Source organism: Alternaria hordeiaustralica (assembly GCF_023758085.1).
Source record: "Alternaria hordeiaustralica strain BMP 2776 chromosome Unknown scaffold_8, whole genome shotgun sequence".
NCBI classification, from domain to species: Eukaryota; Fungi; Ascomycota; class Dothideomycetes; order Pleosporales; family Pleosporaceae; genus Alternaria; species Alternaria hordeiaustralica.
In genome coordinates, this window is record NW_026056780.1 from 707,625 (window position 1) to 734,308 (window position 26,684).

Genomic DNA, 26,684 nt, shown 5'->3' on the forward strand with positions numbered 1-26,684 from the left:
ACGCGTCGGGAGTGGGGCTGAAACTTTGGCACGGAAGGTGCGTCACGCGTCTTTGTCCTCCCCGCGTTAGCGCGAAGCGGGTAGCGTCAAACCTCCGAGCTCGTGCATGCAACTTCACTTTCACCACACGACCTCTTTCACGACGCCCTCTACGTTCCTTCTCTCTGCCACTTTACGCGTGCTGTTGCCTAATTCGGATTCATCTTCACGCGAAAATATTTAAAGACCCGTTTACCCCGCCAATTCGTCTTCTTGTCGCTTTTAGTCTCGCTTCTTAGTCCACCTCGAACGCGTTCGCGATGATCGCACGCCAGCCACCGATCGCGATATAACATAGACCACCCCGTCGCCCCCGACAACCTTCTTCTCTCTTCTTCATCACGGCCCGCCTATCCTTTGTCAATCTCATAGGCAGCCATGTCGACGCCCTCAAGTACCACGCCGGATCCTGGTGCGATGCAGCACGCGCCCACACCATCCGCTGCCGAGGAGAGCACAATGGACGAAATACCGCGCAGGCAAATGCGAGGCAAGCACATCTGCTCATTCATCACGACTTGATCTAACACAGCTGCACAACAGTCAAAGTACTCTACACGTTCGATGACCAGAACAAGTCAAACTGCCTGGCCCGTCTGCCAAGCGTGTTGAACGTGCCTGTCGTGTCGCTGGACGAGACCACCGAAGTGGGAGTCATCGAACTCAAGACCTGCATTCAGGCTATTGTGACTGCAAGGTAGGCCAACTCCTCCGCTTATTGGTTAATTGAAATAGCTCGCTCACTGTCACAGCCCCGAGCTCGTAGCCAAACTAGGCCACGATTACACCGTATACGCTTATGACTTCTCCGAGTACGAAACGCCGCTGGTTGGTCAGGGCATGCTATCATGGATCCTCGCTTCAGCATCGCCGACTCCCAATGCCCCCGCCAAAGATTCCCAAACCATGGTCACTGGTCGCGTGTGCAAGAACATCCTTGGCATCTTCTCGAACGGAATCAAGGAAACCCTGGAGGTCAAATTGAAGCTGGTGCCTGTTCCAACATGCATGCAAAAGGAATATGTCGAGAACATGGAGCGGTACCACAGCCTCAGTCAGCTGATGCCTGAAGGGTTCGATTACAACGCCTGGTCCGACTTTCTCAAGGAGAACCCTGCATTGGGTCATCTGGCTCAACCCAGCCCATACCCCGCACAGCCTTCGCCACGCCCTTCTATTGGTGGTGTTGAGCCGTTCCACCAGATGCTTACTCGCCAAAGCCCGTCACAAGAGCCACCCCGTAACGACTCCTTCTACGACCACTCGAACATGTCGTTCATGTCTCAGCCGACCAGGGCTTCCAGTCCTGCTATGAGCACTCTCTCGTTCCATCACTATCAGTACAACCCACCCTCCCGGCCAGCGTCACGGACCTCTGTCAGAAGTGAAGGTGCCCAGCCGACCCAGCAGTTCCAGTTTAGCGATCCTTATGTAATCGAGCCGCAGGAAGACGGACCTCCGAAGAAGAGGGCACGGATTACGCAGACCACGAGACCGAGGAATACACCGCTTAATGCCCACAATGATTCGCTGCGCGTTACAGCGAGCACAGCGGCATCCGTCCGCCTACTCAAGCCTTCTCTCAGCAATTCAGGAGCCGCCTCAGATATGGTACCCCGTGCGCCAACGCCTCGCCCCGGTGAAAAGTTTAGTCAACGAGGATCACGCCGCCCACCCGCCCCTAGTGCTTTAAGACATGGATCCATGGATGGAGGACGACCATACGTGTCTCCGTATGAGAGTAGCGTGTTCTCAGACAATGCGATGGAGTCTGCAGATGAAAGAGACGGAAGCCCAGGAGATACTCCGATGCCGTCATCCCCGCCAATCGCACCAGTCCGAACCACATCGCCCGATGCCTCAAGCCCCGACCTCCCAACACAACCTCCAAACGATTCCGGTTTCGTTAGCGACATGCCGGCTAGTCGAGATGGCGATAGTATGGATTTTGAAAAGCTTTGGAATGGACAATCCCAGGATCATCGTCGCGAATCTGTCACACAGCCAGTCACTCAAAGTATTGAGATGGACATGACTGCTCATACTTTTGACTTCGACACCATAGACCAGGATATCTTCAACTCGGTGTATTTCCAAGGCAACGACGTGAATGATGACAGCGATTTGATCGCGAGGCTGTCCATGGTACAGCAGGATGACAACCTCGGCGACAAGAACGCTTTACAGAAGTCACGAGCCACGGTATCGACTGCCGGCTCGCCTGATGGCATGATGTCACACATTTCTCCAACTGCCGAGAGCGAAGCGCAAGTCTACAGTCGTTCCGCTACCCCAAATCTCCCACCGAAGCAGACAAAGCCGTCCAAGCCGAGAGGACTTCCAAGATCACATACATGGTCTGGAGCAGAGCCCATGTCTGATGCGCCCACGCCCTCCGAGTGTGGCTACCCCCGAAGTGGATCCGGCGCGAAGAGGAAGAGGGTCATCAAAGACCGGCTGGACGCGGCTATTCGGAAAGGTGAAATGCCACCACACTGTGTGAACTGCGGGGAAATCGACACAGTCACATGGCGAAAGGCTTACACACGCGTGGAAAACGGCACCCCCAAGGACATTGAGCTGTCCACCGATACTGCTAGCACCGACATCATCGCATACGAAGTGATTGAATCATCCTCTGAGGACGCTGAGCCGAAGTACCGTATCTTCAAGAACAACTTGACGCGCGAAGACAAGGACATCATGGCTGCGAAGTCTTCTGAGGCATTTGAAGAACTCAACCTCTGTAACCCGTGCGGACTCTGGCTTATCAAGAAGTTTTCGATGAGGCCGCAGAAGGTATGGGATCGCGCTGCGCGTCTCGCCAACCGCAAAAGGCAGCAGAAGGCGGGGTCACGCTCCAAGTCTATGACTGGTGGTGATGATCTCATGTCCGACGCCATTATGCCAGAGTCTGACGCTGCTATGCCGGCCGAGCAAGATCAAGCTGCTTCATCCATTGACAGGCCCGTTGATGGAACAATGGCACCGCCAGCTGTCGCACCCAGCAGGGGTGAGCTCGACCCTGAAGAAGCTAAAGCTGCCTTCGAGCGAGCCATTGAGTCAAGCCCCGCTGGCGTTAGAGGGAGCAAAACCTCTCCTATTGACATTGACCAAGACCTTACACCAAAGCCTACAAGGCGGCTACTTTTCCCATCACCTAGGAAACAAGGTCGGCGTAAGACACTAGCCGAGCCACCTCCAGCCCCCGTCGCTGCGGCTCCAATTGCCACCCCAATGTATGTCCCTGACGATGACGCACCCAAGAAGCCCCGTTGCCAGCGATGCAAGGAGCTTAAGAGAGGCTGTGACCGCGAACGACCGTGTGGACGTTGCGCGAACGCTGGTATAGGACACGACGGCTGCATTCCGTGCGAGTCAAAGACTATGTGGTACTTCAAGCAACCAGTGGCGCAAGTGGCCATCGTCGACCAAGAAAATCCGGATAAGGAGAACTGCCCACCACCCCCTGCCGCAGAGACAGACGATCTTGCCCACCTTTTCGAAGACCCTGCTTCTCGGAAACCTACGCCGAAGAGCACGCCTAAGAGGGACCAGATCGCCCAAGATCCTCTAAAAACCCCTACTCCAAGCACGCGCAAACGTGTTGCTCTAACGCCGAGACGAGGTGCAGGGAACGGAGATGCGCCTTCAACGCCGTCCCGCAATATCCTGAGTCCTCGTGTCACCCGTTCGACAACAGCTGCACCTGACACACCGTTCACCCGTCAGCTCAATGCACTTCTATCCGACCACCCGATCTCGTCGCCTTCCCAGACTATCGACTTCTCGGCTTTTCCCACATTTACAACACCCGGTCGTAGTGATGCTCAGTTTAGCGAGTTCCTGGCTGATGACTTTCTGTCCAGTGACATGCCTGTGAGCAGCTCGCCGTCGAAGAACGGCTCACTGGGACTGGGCTTTGACCTCTACGAAGACCCCAACACTTCTACTGTGGGCCTGTGGAGTGGCGATAACATATTCGACAACGAGACCATGATGCTGGACATGGAAAACAGCTCTAAACGCGGAAGTGTTGACGGAATTGCCGGTCCGGATGCCGCTTCACTACTCAAGATGAACGTCGGTGGTATGACTGTCGACTTCGCTGCCATGATCGAGGAAGTCGTCGGCGCAGCCAACAACGAGGCAGATCTCAACGAAGTCACGAGCAAAATCCTAGACGCTAGTATCAAGCTTGAGCCCAAGAGCCCCGAGGACGAGAGGGAGGATATGGGGAAAACACCCGAAGAGCCCACGGTTTGAGGCTGAGGGACATTCACGGCGTTCACGATTCTGCATTCCCCTTGTCACACTTTGTGACTTTACCGGCGTTTAGCGATTTGCAATAACACGGCACGAACACATGAGGAATGATTCGATTTTTGTATACTAGTCCATAGATGGTTCAGCAAGCTTTGCTTCAAGCAGACAGGCTGCGAACGAACAACGAGCGTGGAACGCGCGTCTTTATATACCCAATGAATACTTTAGATTAGACACTTTTGCTTTTCTTCATCGGAGTGTACATGTCATCTGAACTGCTGGCTTGCTTGGTGCGATGGCAGAACTGAATAGTCACCCCTTGTGCTTCGAAAGCATTCTCAACCTCTTTCAAAACCTTCGAAAACTGCCCCCACAACTTCGATATACGTGTGGTGTGTCTCAACACACGTACGTCTTTAAGTAGTGGATACTTCATCGCACAGTCCATAGCTAGACTCATCAGTGCAGCCTTCGGACACCTAAAGTACGGCCATGTTGGTTCGTACATGTCGAGGTCAAGCCGACGTAGACCAGGCGGAAGGGCGTTGAAGATTTCGTGCTGTTGCCGGTCCGGGTTCGTTGTTTCGTCGCGATATAGGGTTACTATGTCGGTTCTGAGGTACTCAAGGTTGCGGACTTGTTCCAATCGTAGGCATCCTGCCGCAGCTGTATTGTATATGTTGGGCTCGTGCGACAGGTTTGTCTCTAGAGTGAGGCTCTCCAACGAATTGGAATGTTCCATGATAGCTCCAAGTAGGGTAGGATAGTGTAACGCTGGTACTCCGTATCCGTTGTGTTCGTAGATGGCTCTGCTTATTGAGGGGTCGGTTCTGGTTCCGGCGAACGTCAAGCTGAAGTCTTTGAGGTTCTTGATAGAGCGCAGGATCATGGCGACATGCTTCGAGTGGATAGCGCTATTCTCGATGCGGAGATACTCGATAGGTGAGCTTCGAGGCGGGAGCCTTGCCAGATGTGCGCATCGTGCCAGGGAAGGATTTATCGGTCTCACAACTCCGTGATTGAATCTGTCCTTGTCCACAAGCTCGCCTTTGAAGCTCAGTGTACGTAGAGCTGGTAATTGAAGGGCATATAAAAGCGCTTCCAAGTCCACGTCTTGATGGCCAAATCGTAGCGTACGCATGTTAGCGAAGCGCTCAACAAGTCTGGGATGGGGGTATCGCCTCAGCGTGGACCATAGAGATGGCCCGTATTTGCCGTTGCTCATGCGAAATCGGAAATCCGTGTCCATAATTTCCAGGGCTTCCACCCGTGGAGTGAGCACCAAGACTAGAGCTAGTGCGGCACATTTATCCCTCCAGTCGCTAGACTTCCAGTGCGACGGGATATTGGATTTGTTGAATACCCGTGCGAGATTTGGTGCGCTCAACGGACCCGACAGCGCTCCGTACCATTTGGGAGTTTCGCTTGGCTTTTTGTCCCAGACGAGTCGCTTGATGTGTGTGACTAGAGTGGGATCGTCCTCTAGACGCTGAACGAGCTTCCTGCAACGGAAGTGATCGGTCTTGATGGTTTTGAAGAGGTAAGACTTTGTGAGTCGGTTGAACTGGCGGCTGGTAGCGGATAGAGAGAGGAGAGTCTGTGTGGTGCCGGGGACGTATTCTTCATCGATGCCGGAGCCGACTTCGTCTAGGATTCCGCAAAGGAGTTCTTCGGGGAAATCGCTCAGGCTGCACTTAGACAGCTTGGAGTTCGACATGATGAAAGAACAGGGGTTCTGTTCTTGACTGCTTGAGATTGCGGATGTATTATGGCAGTTTTGCTTAGTGGTGGTGACCGAGAGAGGGGTTTGTAAGTTGTGAGATGAATAGGTATGAAGTAGAAGTAGAGAGCATTTATAGGGGAAAGTCTCTTACAAAATTATCACATAAAATTCTGCTCGCATGACCTACATGAATATTCAAACTTTGGTTGTGTGGTCGGATGCCAAACTGCCGTCTTCTTACTGGTAGTTTGAAGTTCCTATGGAAGCGATAAGGGAAACGTCTAGAATGAATAGAGTGCACTGTTAACTCAGACTGCAGCCTGGTCCTAGTTCAGATGAGTCATTAAGAGTGTACTCTGGTATACAACATAATTGAGATCGCTTTGGTGTTGTTTGCTGGAGTGTTCGGCGTGTCACCGCAGTACCGTGGTTATAGGAAAGGTCCACCGTGCTGGGCTAAGTCGGAATTTTCTACGAATGACAAGATCCTGTTCATGGCAGATGCTTAATTTTCGTCAGTCGACCAAAGTACATCCTGATACAGGTTGCAGGGTGTGTAAAGTATGTCCGCACGCCAACCTAGGAAAAAGCTAAAGACCCTAGAGCCTACGTTGATGTTAGGCCACCTACATTGCAGGTCTTTGTCTTGATGTAGTCCGCAGGCCTGTTTAGCTTTTTTCTTATATGAGTGCCCAGGTGCCCGGGCAGATCGAACCACGTGATGGCGTTGCCTAATCGCGTTTGGTGACGTAAGTCTTGGCAGGGTATGTGCAGCCTTCCAAGGCTGCGCCCACAGACCTTAATCACGACACACAGTTTGAAAGTTGGCACACGCGGGAAACACTTCACGTAATTTTGTTATGACTAATTCTTTTCTTCGAGCGATGGCTTCGAATTAGGTTCTCTATCAAATGCGCTGGAATACATACAATGCGACCGTCATTCGTTCATCATCACCACCTCAGTCTCAGCTTACTGCGATGATCCACCGGAGATGGTCAGCACTTGACCGTTGACCCAGCCACCGTCCGCTGATGCGAGGAAAGCGACGACCCTCGCAACATCCTCAGGTACGGCACACCTTCCAAGCGGGCAGTGGTTTGCCATGAGAGTCTCGATCTTCTCCGCTGGCCAGTCAGGCGAACCGCCGGGGATGTAATGCCAGGCGTTCTGTGTGAACATGTCCGACTTGATACCGCCTGGTGCAACACCGTTGACGGTGATGCCACGCTTTCCGAAGTCGGTCGCGAATGCCTTGATGAAACCGATGACGGCCATCTTGGAGGCGTTGTAGAGCGCGTGGTCCTTGACACCGAGAAGACCGGCAGCAATGGAGCTCATCAAGATGATGCGGCCGTTGTCCTCGATGTGCTTGTATGCGGTTTGGCCAACGAAGAATTGCGCTCTTGTGTTCAGGTTGAATACGTGGTCGTACTTCTCCTCGCTGATCTCCTCTGTCACGTCCCAGCTCTCGGTTCCTGAGTTGCTCATGACGATGTTGATCTTTCCGAATGCCTTCTTCGCCTCCTCAAATAATCTGTTGATCTCACTGACTTTGCTGACATCGGCCTTGATGGCTACGGCTTTGGCACCGTTGTTGAAGCCCTTGATGATTTCGCAGACCTCGTTCGCTGGGCCTTCGGATGAAACGTAGTTTACGATGACGGAGGCGCCGCGCTTGCCGAGCTCGATAGCACAACCCCTTCCAATACCGCGACCGGCACCGGTGATGAGAGCGACTTGTCCCTCGAGGGAGGCGGTGGGAACGTTGATGACCATTTTGATAATGTGTTGGTGTCTAGATGATTATGGGACGGTGGATGATGGAATATAGAGCTTCAAGATAGGGAGCTTGAAGATGCTGAAGTGGTGGGTGAAGATGGATTGGGTATACTGATTACCTTTCTCATCTTGCGCTGCCTCTTTATAAACATCTTGGATGTTCAGTCTCAGCATTGAAACAAATGGTGTTCACGGTATGCGGGCACGGGCGGGGATCCGAAGAAACGAACACCGAAAATAGCTGCTTCAGGGACCTGCGGCTCTACACCTTCGCGCCCGAAGCTCTGGTCGTTTTAGCTACACACAGCTAAACCTGCCGGTAGACTCTGCACTCCCGTTTCGAAATGTCGTGGATGAAGTGCCGGCTGTCGTGCGGACGTCGGAAGGGGGAGGGGCCATGGTTAACCCCCGAATGAGGGTGTTCAGATCTGCCATGGAGATGCGAGACGAAGTCCGGCGTCGCAAGCAATTCTATTCATACCATCGGTCTTGTTCATAAGCGTTTACACTGTTATCAGGTGCGACGTCGAAGTTCGAGTTTCTTCGCAGCTAAGCTCTGATCGCCGGCACGATGCAGGGCGCATCAGCGGATCTACCCATGGCGCAGGTACCACTGCCAGTTTGACGGACTTTGCCATTGCCCTGCAGCGTTCGCGGACGACGTTTGCAATCGTTCTGTCGAAGAAACGGCCATGCGAAAACAAATATGAAAGCGCAGAGGTGTTGACGCGAAGGATGAGGCGGTGACTGCCTGCCACGGGCTTCGGACTTATTGGTAGCGCACGTCACTGTCTGCCCCTCTGCATCTCCATCCCCAATCCACAACACAGCATCGCCACAACCCGCTGCACTGTCCACATAAGCAATCATGCATATTCTTGTAAGACTGTTGTATCTTACTAAGCCAATGGCAAGTACTGATCAATGTAGGTCACCAACGACGATGGCCCGCCATCAGACCAGTCCTCACCATACGTACATTCGCTGGTGTCAACACTGCAGAAGCATGGACACACCGTTTCAGTCGTTCTCCCGCATACGCAGAGGTCATGGATAGGCAAGGCACATCTTGTGGGCAAGTCGGTATGACACACCACTTTTACTGCGCCGCTCGCCATACTCACTGCCACAGATACAACCGACGTACTATCGCCCTGCGCCCCTCCAAACCAACGCCGAAGGACGTCTCACGAATCATGGCACAACCCATAACTCGCCTCTACCGCCCTCATCCAACGAAGAAGAGTGGGTGCTCGTCGATTCCACACCCGCTTCCTGCGTACAGATCGGTCTCTACCACTACTTCTCCGACCGCGGCCCGATCGATCTCGTAGTCAGCGGCCCGAACTACGGTCGCAACAGCACCGCCATCTTCTCTCTATCATCGGGCACAATAGGCGGCGCGATGGAGGCTGCAGTATGCGGCATGAAGTCGATCGCCCTCTCGTACGCGTTCTTCGACCGCAACCACGACGCCAAGATCATCAGCGACGCCAGCGAGCTCAGCGCAAAACTCATACAACACCTATGGGACAACTGGAACACAAACACACACCTCTATACCGTCAACGTACCGTTGGTAGAGAACGTGGGAGAGCGCAAGATCCTCTGGACAAACATGCTGCAGAACTCGTGGAAGAGCGGAAGCTGTTTCCAGGTCGTTGAAGTACCTTCCGAAGCAGACGACACACCCTCGGACATCGAAGGCCAGATCCGCAAGCAAGAGGAGAAGTTTGGCAAGAAGGAGCTGAAGGCGAACTCGGAGATACAGGGCGGCGCGTCTGGCACGGACAGTGGACGAGAGACGCCCTCGGGCCAGGCGCATATGCGGTATACACACAAGCACTTCAAGTGGGCGCCGACGTTCAAGGACGTGTATGAGAGTGTTGAGGCTAGTGAGCCGGGCAATGACGGATGGGCAGTCGCGCAGGGATACACGAGTGTGACTCCGTTACGAGCGAACTTCATGCATGTGAATGGGTTCGAGGGAGAGATCAAGCTGGGTGGTGGCTCATCGTAGACTTGGTTCCTGATAATACAGTCAATCGAAAGTGGGTATGTTAGTGTCAACACATAGGCACAGGCAGCTCAGACTCTGGACTCACCCCTCTGATTCACAGCTACTAGTCCGCAATCCAGTCATATCATCAGCACAGTCCGTGCCGACTTTTCGATAAAACGAAATGCAGCATCACTCTTCACTCATACGAGTACCTCAGAAAGACATCCTTTTGAACAACCAACGCTCTCAGTAACCGTGCGACACTCGCCTATACAATATGACGAATGAGCCACAGAAAAGTCGATTTGACGCCCAAGTGTCTTCGGCTTTTACGAACTATGACGAGGTTGACGACATCAAAGGCGCCCGGGACTTTGCAAAACGTCACATGGACAACTTCACTGAGATCTTGGGCCGTTTCGATAAGACCGATGGGCTGGCATACACTCATCTCCAGACAGAGTACGATTGTTTGAAAATATGGGGAATAGACACTGGGTTGTATCAATACGAGAGAAATAAGCCAAAGCGCGACTTCCGTAACCTTTCTTCCGTTGCAAAATCATCGATTATTGGCTCCCTCGAAGACATGGAAGTCCAAATGTACCTCATGGACATAACCGTCCCCAATAAGAAGCAGTCTTCTGCAAAAAGACTCCATAAATTCCTACCCAGGCCGTTTCTGGGCTTGTGGGTCGATGGACTGAGGTGCATCATCGTTACTCTGGAACTATCAGTCGATCTGGAAGATGAATCGAACGCCAAAAGAGGCGATACGAGTCCTAATCTTAAGACGCTTTTCCGACGCTGTGCAGCCGGATACACGACAGTTTTCAAGCGTATCAACGAAGGAAGCTCGAGTCTGGAGGACAAGCTACCCACCGGACACATGAAAGGCCCGCGTAACAGCTTCATCAGATGGGGCCGTGAAACCGGAGTTCTTCTTGATGGCAAGAGCTCTCTGGAGACCAAATTCGTCGACTCGGACAAGAGCGAGAGCAGGAGTCAAATCGTCAACAGCCTGTTGAGCATCGAGTCGGCCTTGGGAGCGATGTCTGGGTTACTACCGGAGAAGCGTGTTTCGGGAAAGGATCTTCCGGCAGCAGATGCAGACGAGAATTCGAATTCGAACCTTAGCCTTACCGAACGGGCGAAAGGCCTGACAGAGCAAATAATGGTACTCCAACGATGTAACGAATCTCTGGCGAAAGCCGCAAAAGCTCTTGTTGATTATTCGATCGGATCGAACGGCTCTAACGCGGGGGCTGTAGATAATACTGCAACAGATACTTGACGATGAAAGAAGGGTGTGGCATCGATGAGAGAATGACCAGCAGCGGAAGCGGTGGGCATACAAGAGAGCCTTTATCTAATGAATCATTGCTGCTGGTATATGATATTCATGTAAACGGGTTTGACGGAGAAACTGAGTCGAATTGGTCACCATGAGGTTAGATATAACAAGATCTGTGATTCATTCATAGAAGAGCCTACGGTGCGAGATTTTTAGAGTCACGCTTATGATTCATGACGACTGCAGATGAGTACAGACTGGTCATACATACTTACTGCACAGTCATTGTAGGTATTTAAGAGGATGAATAGCCGCATAGACTTTCCGCTCTCACCAATACTTCCGAAAGACATCTTTCTACAATGGCTCGCTTTCCAAAACCACATCGAATCAGCCCGTACAATAAAGCAGATCATCACGATGAGTACCAATACGAAGCTAGGAAGGGAATTCAGTCAACGCGCCCAACGAAAAAGACAAAGATTCCGAAGAACAGGCCCGAGCCGACCTTGAGCGAGATGTTCGGTCAGCTAGCTGCGGTCAACAAGAAGCTTGAAGATTGGATCGAATCGACCAAAGCATCGAGCACTCAAGCGGGCGATGCGAATCTCAGTACCATGACGATGTATAAGCGCTGCCTAGCCGCCTATGGGAAGGTGTGGAGCAATATCGACGACCTGGATAAGCCGATAAATAGCGAACCGGCACTCGAAGCTACTGGACGCCTGTGTATGGATCTAATCACATGGGCGAAACTAGCCGGAGTGTATTTAGAAGGGAAACATTCTCTCGACTACACAATCCGCGCAAGTCCCAAATTGAGAAACCAGGTCTTAAAGCATACCTTAAAGCCACTCATTAACATCGAAGCTGCGCTCAAAATGATGACCGAGATCGCGCAAGAAAAGGCCGCCCCACGAGAACAGCCGGTATCAGGATCAGCCCATGTCCCTACAACAGAAGACGGTCCTTTAAGCTACCAAAATTCACAGATAATAAGGTTCGAACAAGCTCTCGGCTATGTTACCTACAACCAGGGTCTTCTTGTGTTTTAGATGACGCGCAGAAATGGTCCGCCGAACCAGGGGCCTCCTGAAGCCTTCACGCATCCAACTGGAAGCGATCATTGACCAGCCTAAAAATATTGCAAATGGGCCGAAGAAACTAGCCCTCATACAAGACATACGGGCTTTACAACTAAGCATCTAGATGATCAAACAGTTGAGCGAAGCGGCTCTCGTTTGGTCATGACGCAAGGAGATGCAACAGGTTATCGGGGATGGAAGACATGGCCCTGGAAGCTACATCAAATGTTCCCCAACCGCTGAATTAGTGGAGCTATCCTGGGCTCCATATTGATCGCTCTATGCGACGGAAATGCGCTACGGACGGACTTGAGCTATCTGGCGGGCTCGATGAAGATGGAGCTGGGTCGGAGTTCATCGTAGACTCATACGTCGGATGTATGCCAAGATGTCAGTACGTCTGCGTTGGGTTAGTGTCCTAGGGAAGGAGTAGGAGCGTAGGATAGCAGGCGCGTATTTAGGCAGGAACTTCACAAGACCTACCTCTTGGTGTGTACCCCTCCACAAGATGAGCATTGCGCAAGGGATGCGTACACCCGCACTGAAGCTGCACCTCTTTAGCTCCGCTCATAAGTTGTCAGGAAAAATTAAAGGCACCGTGAGCTCGCTGAAATTGAGTTAAGTTTAGGTATGGAGTGTTCGAGCCTTCCGTGTTGCACATGAGATCATAACTTTGACATTCAATTGCAGCAGCGCTCCAAGCTAGCTAAAGCAACCGAAGCATCTTGGGTAAAGCCAATATCGCGAAACTGCAGGTGTCCGGCGTAGGCATATTATAAATACAAAGGTGCAGATATCTCGGCTCCCATCCCATTAATAGTTCTGACGTGGAACCCCGCGCTGCTACTTCCTATTTGGGTAAGCACTTCCCCATGTGTATATCCGTTAGTATACCCCACTCCTTCCAAGGTTACCAACAAACTCAACCCCGCCCCCCACCGTACCAAACTTCGACGGTTACTCCCGTTGCGACTAATCCGATGGGGCGTTTCAGACATCTGCTGTCTCGTTTGTTCTGCGGGATCTTCCACATCAAACCCAAATACTCAAAGTTACCTCGTCCGGATCCTACAATGGCGATAAAAGTCCACGAATACAAACTTCCTCCTACAGCCCTCATCCCTAACTCACCATACCCGCTGCTCCACTATCCCGGTCTTCTCTATGATATGGTGACCTCACCGAACTTCAAAACAAGAGAGATTCTCGACCTTTATGCATCGAATGGCTGGCAAACACAATGGATAGCGCAGTACGGAATGGATATACAATCGCACTACCACTCCACTACCCACGAAGCCATGACCGTTATCTCAGGCGAAGGCGCATGGATCCGTTTCGGCGTCGCTGACTCCCCGTCTTGGTCGCAGGGGAAATACGAACCGGGTGACAGAGGAGATGGAGAGGTTGGTGGCGTGGATATCAAAGCGGAACTGGGCGATGTCTTCATCATCCCAGCGGGGGTTAGCCACAAAACCTTTTTGCCGCGACCGCGGAACGAGGAATTGGCGTTTCACCAACCGAAGGATGTAGAGGAGGGGAGGGCGGCGGAGGTCGATGAGGAGAAGGAGGCGGAGAGAAGGAGGTTTTTTGAGAGTGTGGATGTCAGCGGCGGGAAGTTTATGATGATGGGTGCGTATCCTTACGGCGGAGTTTGGGACTTCGCTGTTGGGGGTGAGCATGACGGAAAAGAGGGGGAAGTATGGAAAGTGGGCATGCCGGAGAAGGATCCGGTGTTGGGAGATAGCGATGAGGGGTTGAGGGGGCTGTGGGAGGGTGTGGAGGAGGCTGGTGGTAGGGTGGTGATGGGGTTGAGAGAGTTGGGGTTTGGAGTTTGAGGTGTGATTGAGTGTTGGGTAACGACCGAAACGATCTCCTACGCAGTCCTTCTCATTTTCACGAAGACAGCTTCCTCCTCCATTCCCGTAGTCTCGATACCAAGTTCATCGCATTGCTGTTACGCTCTATCCACGCGCGTTTCTTTGGAGTAGAGCATGAGCGGTAGTGCCAAATCCATCTCCAGCAACGAAATGAGGTGCGACTCGTCTACCACTATATCCAAATACGCCATATCTTTGCAACAGGTAGGTTTGCGAACATGTGGTCGTGAAGTTCTCCGCCGCACGATCATTCCGAGACGGGTCCGACATCCCCGAAATCGGCGCTAGCCTCCACTCCCGCCCGCGCGCCCTACGAGTGATCCATCAACCTTTGTGCTATATAACAAATGGTAATGCCCCTAACTTTCACAGTTTCGCGGTTCTTCGCGATCGAAACAGTCTGTTCAATGAGCTTACCTCTGGTTAACGCGACGTTGCCAAAGCCACTTAGGTAGGCACGATGCTGTCTCTCCCACGCCCCTTCCAAACACCCAAGCACAAGCCGGCACCTGATTAGCGCAATACAGCAAGAGGAGGTTCACAACACCATGACAACTCAGAACCCCCTGCAGACCACTCTCGCTTCTATGTAGAAGACGTTCACAAGGAGCGACGCTCTGCCAAAACCACCACCATGCCGCAGATAACCGCCGAATCGCGATCATAGCCAAGCGACCCGAATCCCTATCATCATTACCAACGCCAACACCTTCTCATTCAATCATGAGAGGTCATACCAACACATACAATCGTGGGAGCGACTGTACGCCCGACCCAGATCACTGGGCATCCAAGCCGCCAAGGCCAAGTGAGTGCCGCATAGCCGGACGCCCTCTGACTGATAGCAATCACTCGGCGTAACCTTACTCCCAGCTGGCTGACCGGAAACCTGTCCATGTAGGTGAGGAAGTTCAACGGGAGTATTTGAGCCAGGTGGGCCATTGTTCATCGGACGTGTGTCGCCAAAAGACACCTGAACGACATAAGAATTACTGATGTAGGTGCGTCCGATGGGTCACGTGTGTAACCACAAACGCACGCCGAGGCCATCGTGCTTAGGCACCAAGACGTATCGGACCCCTCGTGGCTGACGGCCAACTCTGGTCCCACTCGCAATCCATAGTCGGATTCCGAGCATTACCCCAGGTCTGGATGCGTCGAGCTCTGTCGCGTGCGCAAGCTTTACCGCGCGCCAAGATCAACACACTAGAACCTAAGACCGACTGGACTGACCAGACGATATCTCATTCCCCCCGTGGCTGACGCGCCAACACAGGTTCAGCCCCATGTCCGAGATACATGTACGCCTGGTACGGGTTCGGCAGTGGTGTTGAGCGCTCAGGATAGAGCGAACCAACCAATGTAGAGCTGCTGATCACCCAAGACCCGTTGTACCCGAGTAGTAGGGTACGCCCAAGCTAGCTGAGCCTCTGCGCAGGATCTGGGGAAGCCTTGGATGCGAGCGCCACACTACTAGTGCTGTTTGTAGAAGGAAGGTGGGCGATTGCTTGGGCTGGGCACATGCTTGGAGAGATAGGATATGTGGCACGACAGTCAGATTGTGAGACTCTATATACCGGGATCTCACTGCGCAAATCTTACGGTTCGACTTTCACGTTCGTCTCCGCAACTCGCCTTTACACGGTCGTGAATTGACCCCGTCACTCTGTCGGGAGCGACAAACTCCTTTTCTCTCGTTCTCTACCTACTACACCCAATCGTCAAGATGGCTGCAATCAAGAATATCCTCATGAAGCTCTCGCCAGCGGCGAAGAAGAGCGAAGATGGACGCGATATGTTCTCGAACCGTATCCAATTCGTCCTCTGCGCCATGGGTGGTGCAGTTGGTCTTGGTAACCTGCTGCGCTTCCCATCGGTCGTGTACAACAACTACGGTCTCCAATTCTTCATCCCTTACTTCATCGCCCTCTTCTTCGTCGCCTTGCCTGTATTGGTCCTCGAGATCGCACTCGGTAGCGTTTACCGTGGTGGCCCAGTGCTGGCGTGGCACAGCAACAACAAGCGCGCCAAGGGTATTGGTCTAGCGGTCGTCTTCAACGGCGTAGGTGGAATTGACTCGCAATACTGAGAAACATATGCTGACTTCGCAACTCCATAGTATGTCGTGGTTACCTACTACGTGCCACTTCTAGCATGGATCATGAAGTACTTCTCCCGCAGTTTCCAAAGCCCTCTGCCATGGAAAGGCCAGGATCTCGAGGAATACTTCGCCAACGTCATCGTTGCCAACACGGCCGCAGCTTCCACAGGTAGTCTCAACCCCGACGGTAGCGTCGCTTCGTACACTCAATACGTTGGGACTGGTATGCTGGGGGAAACCGCAGGCTGGGCCATCTTCACTTGGTTCGTCACATGGCTGTGCGTCTTCAGGGGTGTTGGTATGACTGGACGTGTCATCTACGTTACTATGGGTCTTCCGCTCGTTCTGATCATCATTCTCATCGGCCGTGGAGTCTCGCTACCTAATGCGGGAGAGGGGATTAAGCTTTACTTCGCGACATGGCGCACCAGCGCCCTCGAAAGCCCTCAGATCTGGCAAGCGGCTTTTGGTCAGATCTTCTTCTCTATCGGTGTTGGTTTTGGGTACGTTCGATGGTCTATCTCAGAAAAGAAGTATATTGACGTGTCTCTAGATACTTCACATCGTGGGCATCTTACTGCTCTTCGCACTCCAATGCTGTACAAGATGCTCTTATCATTGGTTTCAGCAACTCCGCCGTTGAGATTATCGCAGCTTTCTCGGTCTTCGGTGTTGTCGGCTATCTGGGCATTGATCCCTCGAGTGGTACACAGCTCGGTACCTTCGTGACAGGATTCATCACCTACCCCGAGGCTCTTGCTCAGATGCCAGGCGCACCATTCTTCTCCGTTGTCTTTTGTGAGTTTTGGAACCTTCTCTCCCAAATGAGAAAACCTTGCTAATCTTTCCTCATAGTCTTCACCCTCTTCCTCCTCGGTCTGACATCCGCCTTCTCCCTCCTCGAAGTCATGACAACACTCATCATGGACACGAACTGGGGCCGCAAACTTCCTCGCTGGGCCGTCTGCACCATTGTCACCGTCATCTCCGCACTCATCTCCCTCATCTACTGCACCGAGTTCGGACTGCAGGCTCTCGATGCAGTCGACACGTACGTCAACGATGTCGCCCTCTTCTTCACAGTCTGGTGCGAGACCTTTGCCGCAACATCCCTCTACCGCTGCCGCGATGTCGCCCACCAAGTCGGCTGGCCCGGGTACCTCATCTTCACTATCGGTTTCGCCGTCGCTCAGGGTCTCGGCATTCGCGTCGCCTACGGATCAACCCCCGGAACCGGTGCTGGTGTTGGTTTCGCCTTCTTCATCGTCAGCTCTTTGATTGCGCTCTTCGCTGCCAGGACACCCGCTATTCCTGGGCCCCGCTTCTTCGGTAACAACAAGTTCCTGAGCCGTTTCTGGTGGGTCGCTTTCTACCCTGGACACCAGCTCACACGGGATATGAATGTGACTATTGGCGTGGGAAAGAACTGGAACATTCCCTTTTACTGGGCTGTTATCATGAAGGTATGTTGACATCAACCCTGACATTCCAGTACATTGCTGATTGTTTTCCCTCACAGTACATCTCCGGCCCCATCCTTGCCATCGTCCTCTCCTTCGCCTACCCCAAGTTCACACAACAACACATGTTCGACCCAATCATGATCTACGGCTTCAGCATCGTGCACCTCGTGCTGCCCACCATCGTCCTAGGTCTACTGATGCCATCATGGTTCAACTGGATTATCCCATCTGAAAAGGTTCTTCTCGGTGACAAGCCAGTTGCGCCTTTGGAGACGATTGACAACACGAACGCCATTATGAGGATAGGCAGTGAGGAGACTGGATCAGCGCCGCCGTACGAGGAGCCGAAGATGATGGAGACGAAGTCGACGAAGGTTTGAGCGGACTTTGTTGGCACTTGGTCGCACGTGTTTCCTCTTGTAATGAAAGAGGGGGTTGTAACTGGTGATTAGACACGCTCGCTCATATAGTTGTAATTCGGACTAGCGATATACCAATCCACATGTCCACACTTCTTCACGTCCCACATTTCCTTTCGCAACAAGCTCCCTGCTACACATCCTACCTCGGACTAGCCCTAACCAACCACGCCCTAATCCCCTCCGTATGCCTCCTGGGAAAACCCTCCCACCTCCCCTCATCATACGTCTTATCCATCTCCCTCAGAATCCCCTGCGCCTTCCTCAACTGCAGTCTCTTCGCCCCCGCCCAAGGCGTCTTATCGATAAACGCATCCGCCTCCCCCACCAACTCCATCCGCTTATCCCTTACCTCCTTGCCATCTTCCTTCTCCGCATCACACAACTTACACTGACACCTGAAACCCCATGTCCGCTCCAAGAACCCTTGTCTGGTCTCGTAATCAAGCGACGCGTCGTATGGATGGAAAATCTCTTCACCGGCTTTGATGGGCTGGGTCGCCCGGATGATTATCATATCGCCTGCGAACTCTTTCGTTGTGTTGGACAGACAGGAATGGTTGATGTAAGCCGCGTGGCGCCAAAGTCCTGTGCTAGCGTTCCTAGCACTTTCCTCGCCGAATTGACTACCAGGCCCGAAACCGTTCCGCGACATGATGTCGTGGACGCGGAAGACGTCTACGATAGCACCGTCTTCGTTGGAGAAGATTTGTGGGCCCTCGCCTTGGTAGTCGCCGAAGAGGTCCATCAGCTTTTCTGTTTGAGAAGGTTGGTTCAGACATTTCTGTACAAGTGCTTTTGCGAGGCCGACGGGCGCGACACGGATCCGGTCGTCGCGTGTGTCGTAGGTCATGGCTGTTAGTGTGTCTTCTTCGTGGCCCCAGACTACGCAGAAGGCTTTTTCGCACATTACGATGTCTCCGGTGGTGAGGTCGCGTGTTGTGTATAGGCCGCGGCCTTTTCCGGGACTGTCTTTGATGAGCGTGTTTTTGGTGAAGTTACCGGCGTCGACTCGGGAGCGGGCTTTGGAGAGATTGGTGCGGATCTTCATTAGGTCGTAGCCTCCTGTTTCTTCTTCGCGGAGACGGGCTTCGATTTTCTTTAGCTGGAGTTTGGCGTCTTTGTCGTCGGGGGTCAGCTTTTGTTGCTCCTGGAAGAATTGTTTGGCTTCTTGCCAGTGGCTTTGGGCGTATGCGGCTGAGCCGGCGCGGAAGTAGGCTTTACTATCTAGCTCTTTGGACTTTTGATCTTCGCGCCCGGTTAGTGAGGCGCGGGCGTCTGTCTTTACTTCATCTAGTCGGCCTAGCAGCAAGTTCACGTATGCGCGATTCCTGGAGATATCGCGGGCTAGATCGGGGTTCGATTCTGCTAAGATGTCTTGCTTTGCGATCGCTAGACCTGCTGTGTATTTCTCGTGGGCCAGTGGGAGATCTTGCTTCTTGAGTGCGTTGTTGCCTTGAGTTTTGAATCTCGTGGCTGCCTTTTCCGCTGCTGCTGCATCCTCGAAGCTCTTTGCGCCTTCTTCATGGCAGATGACCAAGTCTGAAGGATGGTCGATGCGCAGTGTAGGCTCGCCCTGTTCAGTGAGGGTGAAGTATGGCTCCTTGATGATGAAAAGCTTGGTCGACTCCAGTACATCCTCGCTATATCGTGACTTGTGAAGCAGTATTTCCAAACGCTCTGCGTCAGTTCCATCTTCATCCTGAACCATAGTCCATGACCTCGCTACGAGAGTCACTACAGGGCTTTCTCGCTTGACTACCAGCTTGCGACCTCGGTGATGCGTCTCCATCTTAAGGTCTGACATCTTCATCGGTTCCAGATCTGACAGCGAAGTCGTGCATGGCGGATACGGTCGGCCTACTCCGATGACTGGAATAGTAGTTGATGTTTTCCCTTGGGTCTGCAGCATATCGGGGTCAGGCGCACCTCCCATATCTGCCATCAAGGCTGCACCAGTGGCAGCCTGGTGAGCAGCCAACTTGTCTCTTGGTGCCTTTGCATTGCCGCTTTGCTCTTCGCACTTTTTGAACCGGTCTTTGATGGTGTTCTGGATGCGTTCCGCCTCTTTCTCTGTGAGGTAGATTGTGTTATCTTCTCGTTGACTGTTCGCCATCTTTCTGCCCTGTGTCGTCGAGCCCCGCCCGGCTTCTGGAGATTGGTTACACAGCGTTGCTGGGGTCCCTCTTCGCCCACCAAAATTTCGACCCTTTCCGGATGACCTCGTTGACAGTCGCGGACTGTCAGAAAATTGCGCAACGGGCTGGCAGAAAGACTAGAAAGGGAAGATGAGACGAAGGTACGCGACGCGGCGCCCAGAGTTAAAGATGACAAAATTAATTTCTGGTTGAGTCAGATTCTTCCTCACTTGAAGTTTGACACCACACGCGCAGGCGCGTTCCGAGGGGTCGAAGCTAGCTGAAATTTGTTATCGATAAATGCGGGGCTAACCGCGACACCTTGGAAAGCGGAACTTGAAGCCGCCCTTGAAGTTTACCAACGCCGAAACAATGACCGTGCCAAAGAAGGGCTTCATGATCTACTTCCACACACTTGAACTCTCTGCCCCCGCCTCCTTCCCCTTCTGATAAGTCTCACTCAGACTGTTGTATAGACTCTTGACCCTATCGATCTCACCCAGTAGCCGCTTCCTCTCGCTCTCATCTTCGACCTCCCTAACGACATCGGCAAAGCTCTTCGCGGTAAAGAACTTGTTTTTACGATTGTAAAGCTGCCTGCTTTGTACCTGCTCTTCACTCTCGCCCTCCCCTGGGACCCGAAACACCTCTTGCAAAATGTCGATATCGTAAGGGATGCCGAAGAGATCCCGGCTATCTTCGTACGTGAACAGATAATAGAACTCGTTGAAACCAGCCCATGTGATGCCGCTCAGACACAGCGAACATGGCTCATGGGTAGCGAGGAAGATGCAGTCTTTGGCTGGATGAGGTCGCGTTGATGAGTCAGGAAAGTCGACTGTGCAGAATTGTTGGATGCAGTTGATTTCGCCGTGCAAGAGGGGTGAGATGCGTTCGTTGTTCGTAGCGAGAGTGTATGGTGTGAGGTCTTTGCGAGCGATAATGGCAGCCCCGAAGAGTTTAGAGCCGCTCGAGACGCCTTTCTGCGTCAGAGGTATGATGCTTTTTTCGATGATAGATAGCAGGCTTGAGACGAGGTCCTCGGGCGGCGATATTGCTGAAGTTGTGTGGGAAGACATCTCGTAAACGCTGAGTCGAATGAACGAAGATCGAATTCATAAAGTTCGCGAAGTCAGCCTTTGGGTTATATGGCTGTCAATTTAGACTGCAGGTCATGCATCCGCTTATCGTTCAATAAGTCCCTTGATGGCGTTACTCTCGATCTACATGTCGGGGGCTACCGGTGGCGCACGACGCGGGGCTTCCCGATAGACCTACAGTGGGGCGCTGCCGTCCGCAGGCGTAGACTCATGGCTCTTTTCATTTGTGGTTCTACACGGTCTCTTCGTACGAAGGCTCGCACCAGAAATCGTGATTGCGCGCAATGAACATGCTGCACAAGGTCCGTGGTTAATCGATCACAAGTGCGTTAACACTCGATGTGCAGCTCTTTTGGTCAACGAATCTGAATCACCTCTGGCTGCAATCCACCCGACAGTAGATCATCGAGTGGGTGAGGAATGCCTTCCATCTTCTTCCTGTTCACAGCTGCCATGTATGAGCCCCCAACGATACGATAAAAGTCATCCTGTGGACGCAAGATCATAGGACAATCGGTGTTCCACAATAGGGCGACATGATCCCCAGGCTGAGCGGCGGCCGGACACATTCCAACGTAGCCCTGCTGGGTGATGTAAAACCTCTTGAAATAGCCATGTTCGCCTTTTTCTTTATCTAGCAGGGCTGGGTTTCCTACAGATGCTATCTCGCTCGTCTCTAGTAGCAGCTGCGCTATGGACCTCAGCATGGCATACTCTCCGTATTTTGCATATTTCGCTATCGCTGCCGGAGATCTTTCCCACGGGTGTTGAGAAATCGTGTAGAAAGCACTGACGTGGTTTTCGGAAGTCATGTAGTAGGTAGTGGTCTCACATAAGTCTGTCATGACGGCCTTGTATCCAGGGTCCGCTTCTCTAGGCCTGATATGCTCTTCCCAGAAGCTTTCCAGAATGGTCCCCGGAAGTCTGAACTGCACAAACTCCATGGTGTCCGAGAGAGCCACAATTGTGTCTAAAGTAGCACTTAGCACGTTGAGAGTGTCAATAGCGAGCGGGTCGAGGTATGTTCGTAATATAGACAGCAGCTCGGAATCGCATCCCGTAAACGAGATGCCACTCTCTACGGAAAGACCGGCGAACTTGCAAATTTCGTGCAGTCTGTGACAGAATGGAAAATTATTGACGAGAGGCAGGTCCCAATGTGGTGACCACGATGGCATGTCGCCTGGCTGCCACTCTTCTAGCTGTTCCCCATGTTGAACTGCTAAGAAGATGTCTTCCGTCAAACCTCGCTGCAAGGCCCGAATAGCAAATTGCCGATAGACGTGCTCTACAGGTAAAGTATAGTCCGGTATGGTAGCTTCAGCTAGCGAATGTCCAGCGGGGTCTGCTGCTGCCCAACGGTCATCACCGCATTCTAGTCCCAAGATTGCGAAGATCCGATCGCGACTGTCTGAGCATCCAAATGCCCTGGCTGTATGGATAGTTCCCATAAAACTCGTCGCGTAGCAGCGTTGATCCTTAATTGCAGACAATCGGGATATGGGTTCGAGCAGCGTAGACTTGTATGGCGTAAAGCGCCACATCACGTCTGGCTTCTGGAGGTTGCTGATAGCCAGGTTGATATGTGTCCATTGAATTTCCTCCGCGCCCCACAAGAAGAGTAAATCCTTTGCAAGTGCGAATTCCTGTATGATCCAAACACGCCCCCACCATGGACGCTCACTGAAGGCGCGAAGGAAGTACCACTCCCCAGGAAATCTGTTCATGCTTTTCAATGTAGTCTCGAGCTCTTCGAGCTCCATGTCACGCTGGCCCAGCTTAAGACAGAAATCGAATGCGTTGCGGGCCTCGCCACGAAGATCAGGACCTAGCCATACGAGGACTCGGTGCGCATTCCGGTAGACACGTTGCATGAGCCGTACCTGATGTGACTTCTCGACATCGTCGGTTTGATTGATACACAGTCCGTCTATCCATACTGTTCGATTCCGTTCCGGTAACCGGATGCGTAGGAGAGCCTGGTGCAGACTAGAAGTCACTGCGACGACCTTGAAATCGCATGTGATCGAAGATGACACATCTGAGTCTCCCCAGACGTACGAAACGGCCTCATACTCTGGGTTGCTGGCGAGATCGCGATGCTCCAGGCTGCATGTGAGAGGATCCCTTTCGGGGGCAGGATGGATGTGCAAAACCCGAATTGTTGTCGCTGACATCAGCCGCTTGTACATGGCGTGGAGAGACTGTTGGTCTTAGCGGACTAGTGAGAGTGGATTGGAGCACGATGTAGAAGATGAAGGTCTTCTAGCAAGGCAGCCGCGCGGATAGGATCGGCAGAGCTGGAAGACAAATGATGGAACAATAATGTGCCGAACAAATTGTGGCCTTGCATAACTAGCTGCATAAGGTTGGCTAGACGCCATTGGACAAAGGGCGAAGAGGCGCATGCTGAACTCGGGTTGGATGTGTAGGTGCAAGCAACCTGCCAGAGTGTTAAGGGGATGTCCGTGCACGGACGCCAGTGACTCACGTGAACAGGCGCAGGACACGCTCGACGCGTCGTGCATTCTGACATGCTTCACCACCTCAAAAGATATCGACCACCCATGCACTGTCAAAAGAGAAGTAGTCTAATTGAATGGGTATTTGATTCATTACACGATTATCACTACAACGGCCTCACAAGTCCACAAACTCGCCCTTGAGCAGAGGATCGTCGCGCACCTGCTGCAAGTAGCTCTCCACCTTGGCCGTCAACGCAGGCACATCGAATCCGAAATACTTATAAGCAGCTTTGCCCGGCAAACTGTGGCCGAAGCGCTTCATGCAGCAAGCCGCGTCAGCATACCTCTCCCACCCGTTGGGCGCGAACGGCTCGATGACAACAGCCGGAATGCCCTGATGCCTTCGCAGCGTGTCCCGCTTGTATTGTGTGGGTTGCGCATCAAACAATCGCTGACATGGGAAGCTCACGACTCGCGCCTTGATCTTCTTCGCCTTCAGCTCCTTCGCCGTATCAACAGCATGATGCAGCTCCGCACCGACACCGATAAGCGTCACGTCCGCTTCCTCGACCTCTTCGATCACGTATGCGCCCTTCGCAACCAAGTCCCGATTCGTTTGCGGTAGTTGAGGAAGGGTATGCCGAGACGTCGAGATGATGCTCGGTGTATTCTTCGCCTCGATCGCTGTGATCCACGCGCCTGCCGTCTCCTCGCTATCAGCCGGTCGAATGTACAATATATTGGGCATAGCGCGGTAGAGATTGGCAAGTTCGATCGGCTGATGGGTTGGGCCATCTTCGCCCATTCCAATGCTGTCGTGTGTGGCCGCATGTACGACCTGAAGGCGTTGCAGCGCACCCATGCGAACAGCCGGGGCTGCATAAAGGTAGAACATGAAGAAAGAAGATGTAACGGGGATAAAAGTGTTTGGTGCGTATGCTGCCAAACCGTTGGAGATGGCGGCCATGGCATGCTCTCGCACACCATAGTGGATATAGCGTCCGCTGTAGTTGCCGAGAATGCCGCATGTGGTCTTCAAGTCGGGCTACGGAGGGTTAGCAACATCGCATTGGGCTGGGTGATGGCATGACTTACATTTTGGAAGTCGACTTTGCCTTTCCAGTTCATGTTGACTGAAGGAGTCAGATCAGCGGTGCCGACCATGAAGTTGTTAATCTTCTCAGCAATCGTGTTGAAGACAAGGCCTGAAGCTTTCCTGGTTGCTGTAGGCGCCTCAGGAAACGAACTTGGAATCAGATCCTTCCAATTGTCCGTCAAGCGACCTTCGACGCGGCGTTTGAAGTCAGCGCCCTCTTCTGGGTACGTGCTCTGGTACTCTTCTACTTTCTTCTCCCACGACTTTACAAGCTCCTCGCCCCTCGCTGGAATGTCTTCGAAGAACTGGCGCACTTCTTCGCTGACAACGAAATGTTCCTCAGGGTTGAAGCCGTAAGCCTTCTTCATGTTCGCGACATCAGCTGCTCCGAATGCCATACCATGTGCTGTGGCATCGCCTGCGACCGCACTACCAAGCCCAATCACTGTCCGCACGTTGATGAATGTGGGCTTCTCGGTGGATGATCGCGCTTTGTTCAGAGCTTCGACAAGGCCTTCGATGTCGAAACATCCATCCTCGATGTCGATGATATCCCAACCGCATGCTGCCATCTTGGCATTGACGTCCTCGGTGTTGGTAAGGTCAACAGAGCCGTCGCAGGTAACTTGGTTGTTATCGTAGATGATCGTAAGGTTGTTGAGCTTCAGATGGCCAGCAAAAGAGATCGCTTCCAGAGCAACACCTTCCTGCAGACATGCATCGCCGATCATACACCATGTGTGATTCGACACAACGTCGAAATCCGGTTTGTTGTAGATCGCCTGGAGATTCTTCGTGGCCATCGCCAGTCCGACCGCATTGGCTACACCCTGTCCTAATGGGCCAGTCGTCACCTCGATACCTTCATGTTCGATCTCGGGATGTCCTGGGCACAGTGCATCGGTGCGTTCTGAGTGGTACGACTTCAACTGGTCGAAGGTCATGGCTTTGTAGCCTGTGAGATGGAGGAATGTGTATTGGAAAAGACAAGTGTGACCATTCGACAGGACGAATCGGTCTCGGTTGAAGTAGTCAGGCGTGTGCGGTGCGTATCGCATGACATATTTCCACAACGCGACACCAATGGCCGCCATACCAATAGCTCCTCTATCGCATTGTCAACTTCACTGTTCCAATCTCTGGTTGTGGAACTTACCCGGGATGCCCGCCATTGAATTGCTGACAAAGATCCGCGATGAGCAGCCTGAACGTCTTCAAGACGTGATCCTGCTCTTTCGATAACTTCTGGACAGACGACTGTTCCAGCTTCGCCTCTTTCTTCAGTCCATCTACGACATTCTTGCCGTAACCGGTCGAGCCGCTGACCTGCGGTGAATCTTGCGAGGTATGCATTATGTGAGGTTGTGCGGAAACTTGCGAGTTGCGAACTTCACAATACAAACATTAGTAGTTCTACAGATCAAACAACACCAGGAGCCGCGTCCTACATAAGTACACCGCGTGCTGTACTGAAAACTAATCTTCGACGTCTATCCAGAACATTTGGCCGGGCATGCCACATTCGGTAATCCGACGCGTCGCCATTGCGGAGGCAAGCTCGGTGTCTTCGATTCCTATTGGACGACAATGCCAAAGGCTAGTCGAACACGGTAACCATAGCCACCAACACACTACGTTGTCAGTCCCGTTGGACGTTTCCCCGCATTTCGCCACGACTGTTGCGCATTCCGGTCTCCAGGTTGAGGGATGGGATTTCCACTTTGGCAAGAATGGCAATTTGGCGCGCTGAACCTGTGGGGCTACTTCATACATCATTGCCCTTCTGTCCTACGTTAACAGCAGTTGCTCTTACTGGCGGTGATCGAATTTC

At 52.6% G+C, this 26,684-nt stretch overlaps 11 protein-coding genes across 11 annotated transcripts; 6 read left to right on the top strand and 5 right to left on the bottom strand.

The window, feature by feature from the left end:
- Positions 1-417: 417 nt before the first annotated feature.
- On the top strand, positions 418-4,305 carry J4E84_005093 (uncharacterized protein; the record flags this gene model as incomplete). The annotated part of the gene is made up of 3 exons (XM_049387692.1): positions 418-529; positions 583-736; positions 792-4,305. 3 exons carry the CDS (start codon positions 418-420, stop codon positions 4,303-4,305), a joined length of 3,780 nt encoding a protein of 1,259 aa, XP_049244670.1.
- A 229-nt stretch (positions 4,306-4,534) lies between these two features.
- On the bottom strand, positions 4,535-6,022 carry J4E84_005094 (uncharacterized protein; the record flags this gene model as incomplete). Its single annotated transcript, XM_049387693.1, has 1 exon — positions 4,535-6,022. The coding sequence occupies one exon, from the start codon at positions 6,020-6,022 to the stop codon at positions 4,535-4,537; it is 1,488 nt and encodes a 495-aa protein (XP_049244671.1).
- A 978-nt stretch (positions 6,023-7,000) lies between these two features.
- ARP2_2 (Arp2/3 complex subunit, actin nucleation center) lies at positions 7,001-7,807 on the bottom strand (the record flags this gene model as incomplete). Its single annotated transcript, XM_049387694.1, has 1 exon — positions 7,001-7,807. The coding sequence occupies one exon, from the start codon at positions 7,805-7,807 to the stop codon at positions 7,001-7,003; it is 807 nt and encodes a 268-aa protein (XP_049244672.1).
- An 871-nt stretch (positions 7,808-8,678) lies between these two features.
- On the top strand, positions 8,679-9,830 carry J4E84_005096 (uncharacterized protein; the record flags this gene model as incomplete). The annotated part of the gene is made up of 3 exons (XM_049387695.1): positions 8,679-8,690; positions 8,741-8,893; positions 8,943-9,830. 3 exons carry the CDS (start codon positions 8,679-8,681, stop codon positions 9,828-9,830), a joined length of 1,053 nt encoding a protein of 350 aa, XP_049244673.1.
- Positions 9,831-10,089: 259 nt separating this feature from the next.
- On the top strand, positions 10,090-11,106 carry J4E84_005097 (uncharacterized protein; the record flags this gene model as incomplete). The annotated part of the gene is made up of 1 exon (XM_049387696.1): positions 10,090-11,106. The coding sequence occupies one exon, from the start codon at positions 10,090-10,092 to the stop codon at positions 11,104-11,106; it is 1,017 nt and encodes a 338-aa protein (XP_049244674.1).
- A 151-nt stretch (positions 11,107-11,257) lies between these two features.
- J4E84_005098 (uncharacterized protein) lies at positions 11,258-12,161 on the top strand (the record flags this gene model as incomplete). Its single annotated transcript, XM_049387697.1, has 2 exons — positions 11,258-11,262; positions 11,501-12,161. 2 exons carry the CDS (start codon positions 11,258-11,260, stop codon positions 12,159-12,161), a joined length of 666 nt encoding a protein of 221 aa, XP_049244675.1.
- Positions 12,162-13,264: 1,103 nt separating this feature from the next.
- J4E84_005099 (uncharacterized protein) lies at positions 13,265-14,029 on the top strand (the record flags this gene model as incomplete). The annotated part of the gene is made up of 1 exon (XM_049387698.1): positions 13,265-14,029. One exon carries the CDS (start codon positions 13,265-13,267, stop codon positions 14,027-14,029), a length of 765 nt encoding a protein of 254 aa, XP_049244676.1.
- A 1,768-nt stretch (positions 14,030-15,797) lies between these two features.
- J4E84_005100 (uncharacterized protein) lies at positions 15,798-18,015 on the top strand (the record flags this gene model as incomplete). Its single annotated transcript, XM_049387699.1, has 5 exons — positions 15,798-16,133; positions 16,191-16,675; positions 16,726-16,970; positions 17,028-17,635; positions 17,692-18,015. The coding sequence occupies 5 exons, from the start codon at positions 15,798-15,800 to the stop codon at positions 18,013-18,015; spliced, it is 1,998 nt and encodes a 665-aa protein (XP_049244677.1).
- Positions 18,016-18,196: 181 nt separating this feature from the next.
- J4E84_005101 (uncharacterized protein) lies at positions 18,197-20,170 on the bottom strand (the record flags this gene model as incomplete). The annotated part of the gene is made up of 1 exon (XM_049387700.1): positions 18,197-20,170. The coding sequence occupies one exon, from the start codon at positions 20,168-20,170 to the stop codon at positions 18,197-18,199; it is 1,974 nt and encodes a 657-aa protein (XP_049244678.1).
- A 423-nt stretch (positions 20,171-20,593) lies between these two features.
- Positions 20,594-23,484, bottom strand: J4E84_005102 (uncharacterized protein; the record flags this gene model as incomplete). Its single annotated transcript, XM_049387701.1, has 2 exons — positions 20,594-21,175; positions 21,667-23,484. 2 exons carry the CDS (start codon positions 23,482-23,484, stop codon positions 20,594-20,596), a joined length of 2,400 nt encoding a protein of 799 aa, XP_049244679.1.
- A 448-nt stretch (positions 23,485-23,932) lies between these two features.
- Positions 23,933-26,206, bottom strand: J4E84_005103 (uncharacterized protein; the record flags this gene model as incomplete). The annotated part of the gene is made up of 3 exons (XM_049387702.1): positions 23,933-24,802; positions 24,853-25,960; positions 26,010-26,206. The coding sequence occupies 3 exons, from the start codon at positions 26,204-26,206 to the stop codon at positions 23,933-23,935; spliced, it is 2,175 nt and encodes a 724-aa protein (XP_049244680.1).
- Between the last annotated feature and the right edge of the window lie 478 nt (positions 26,207-26,684).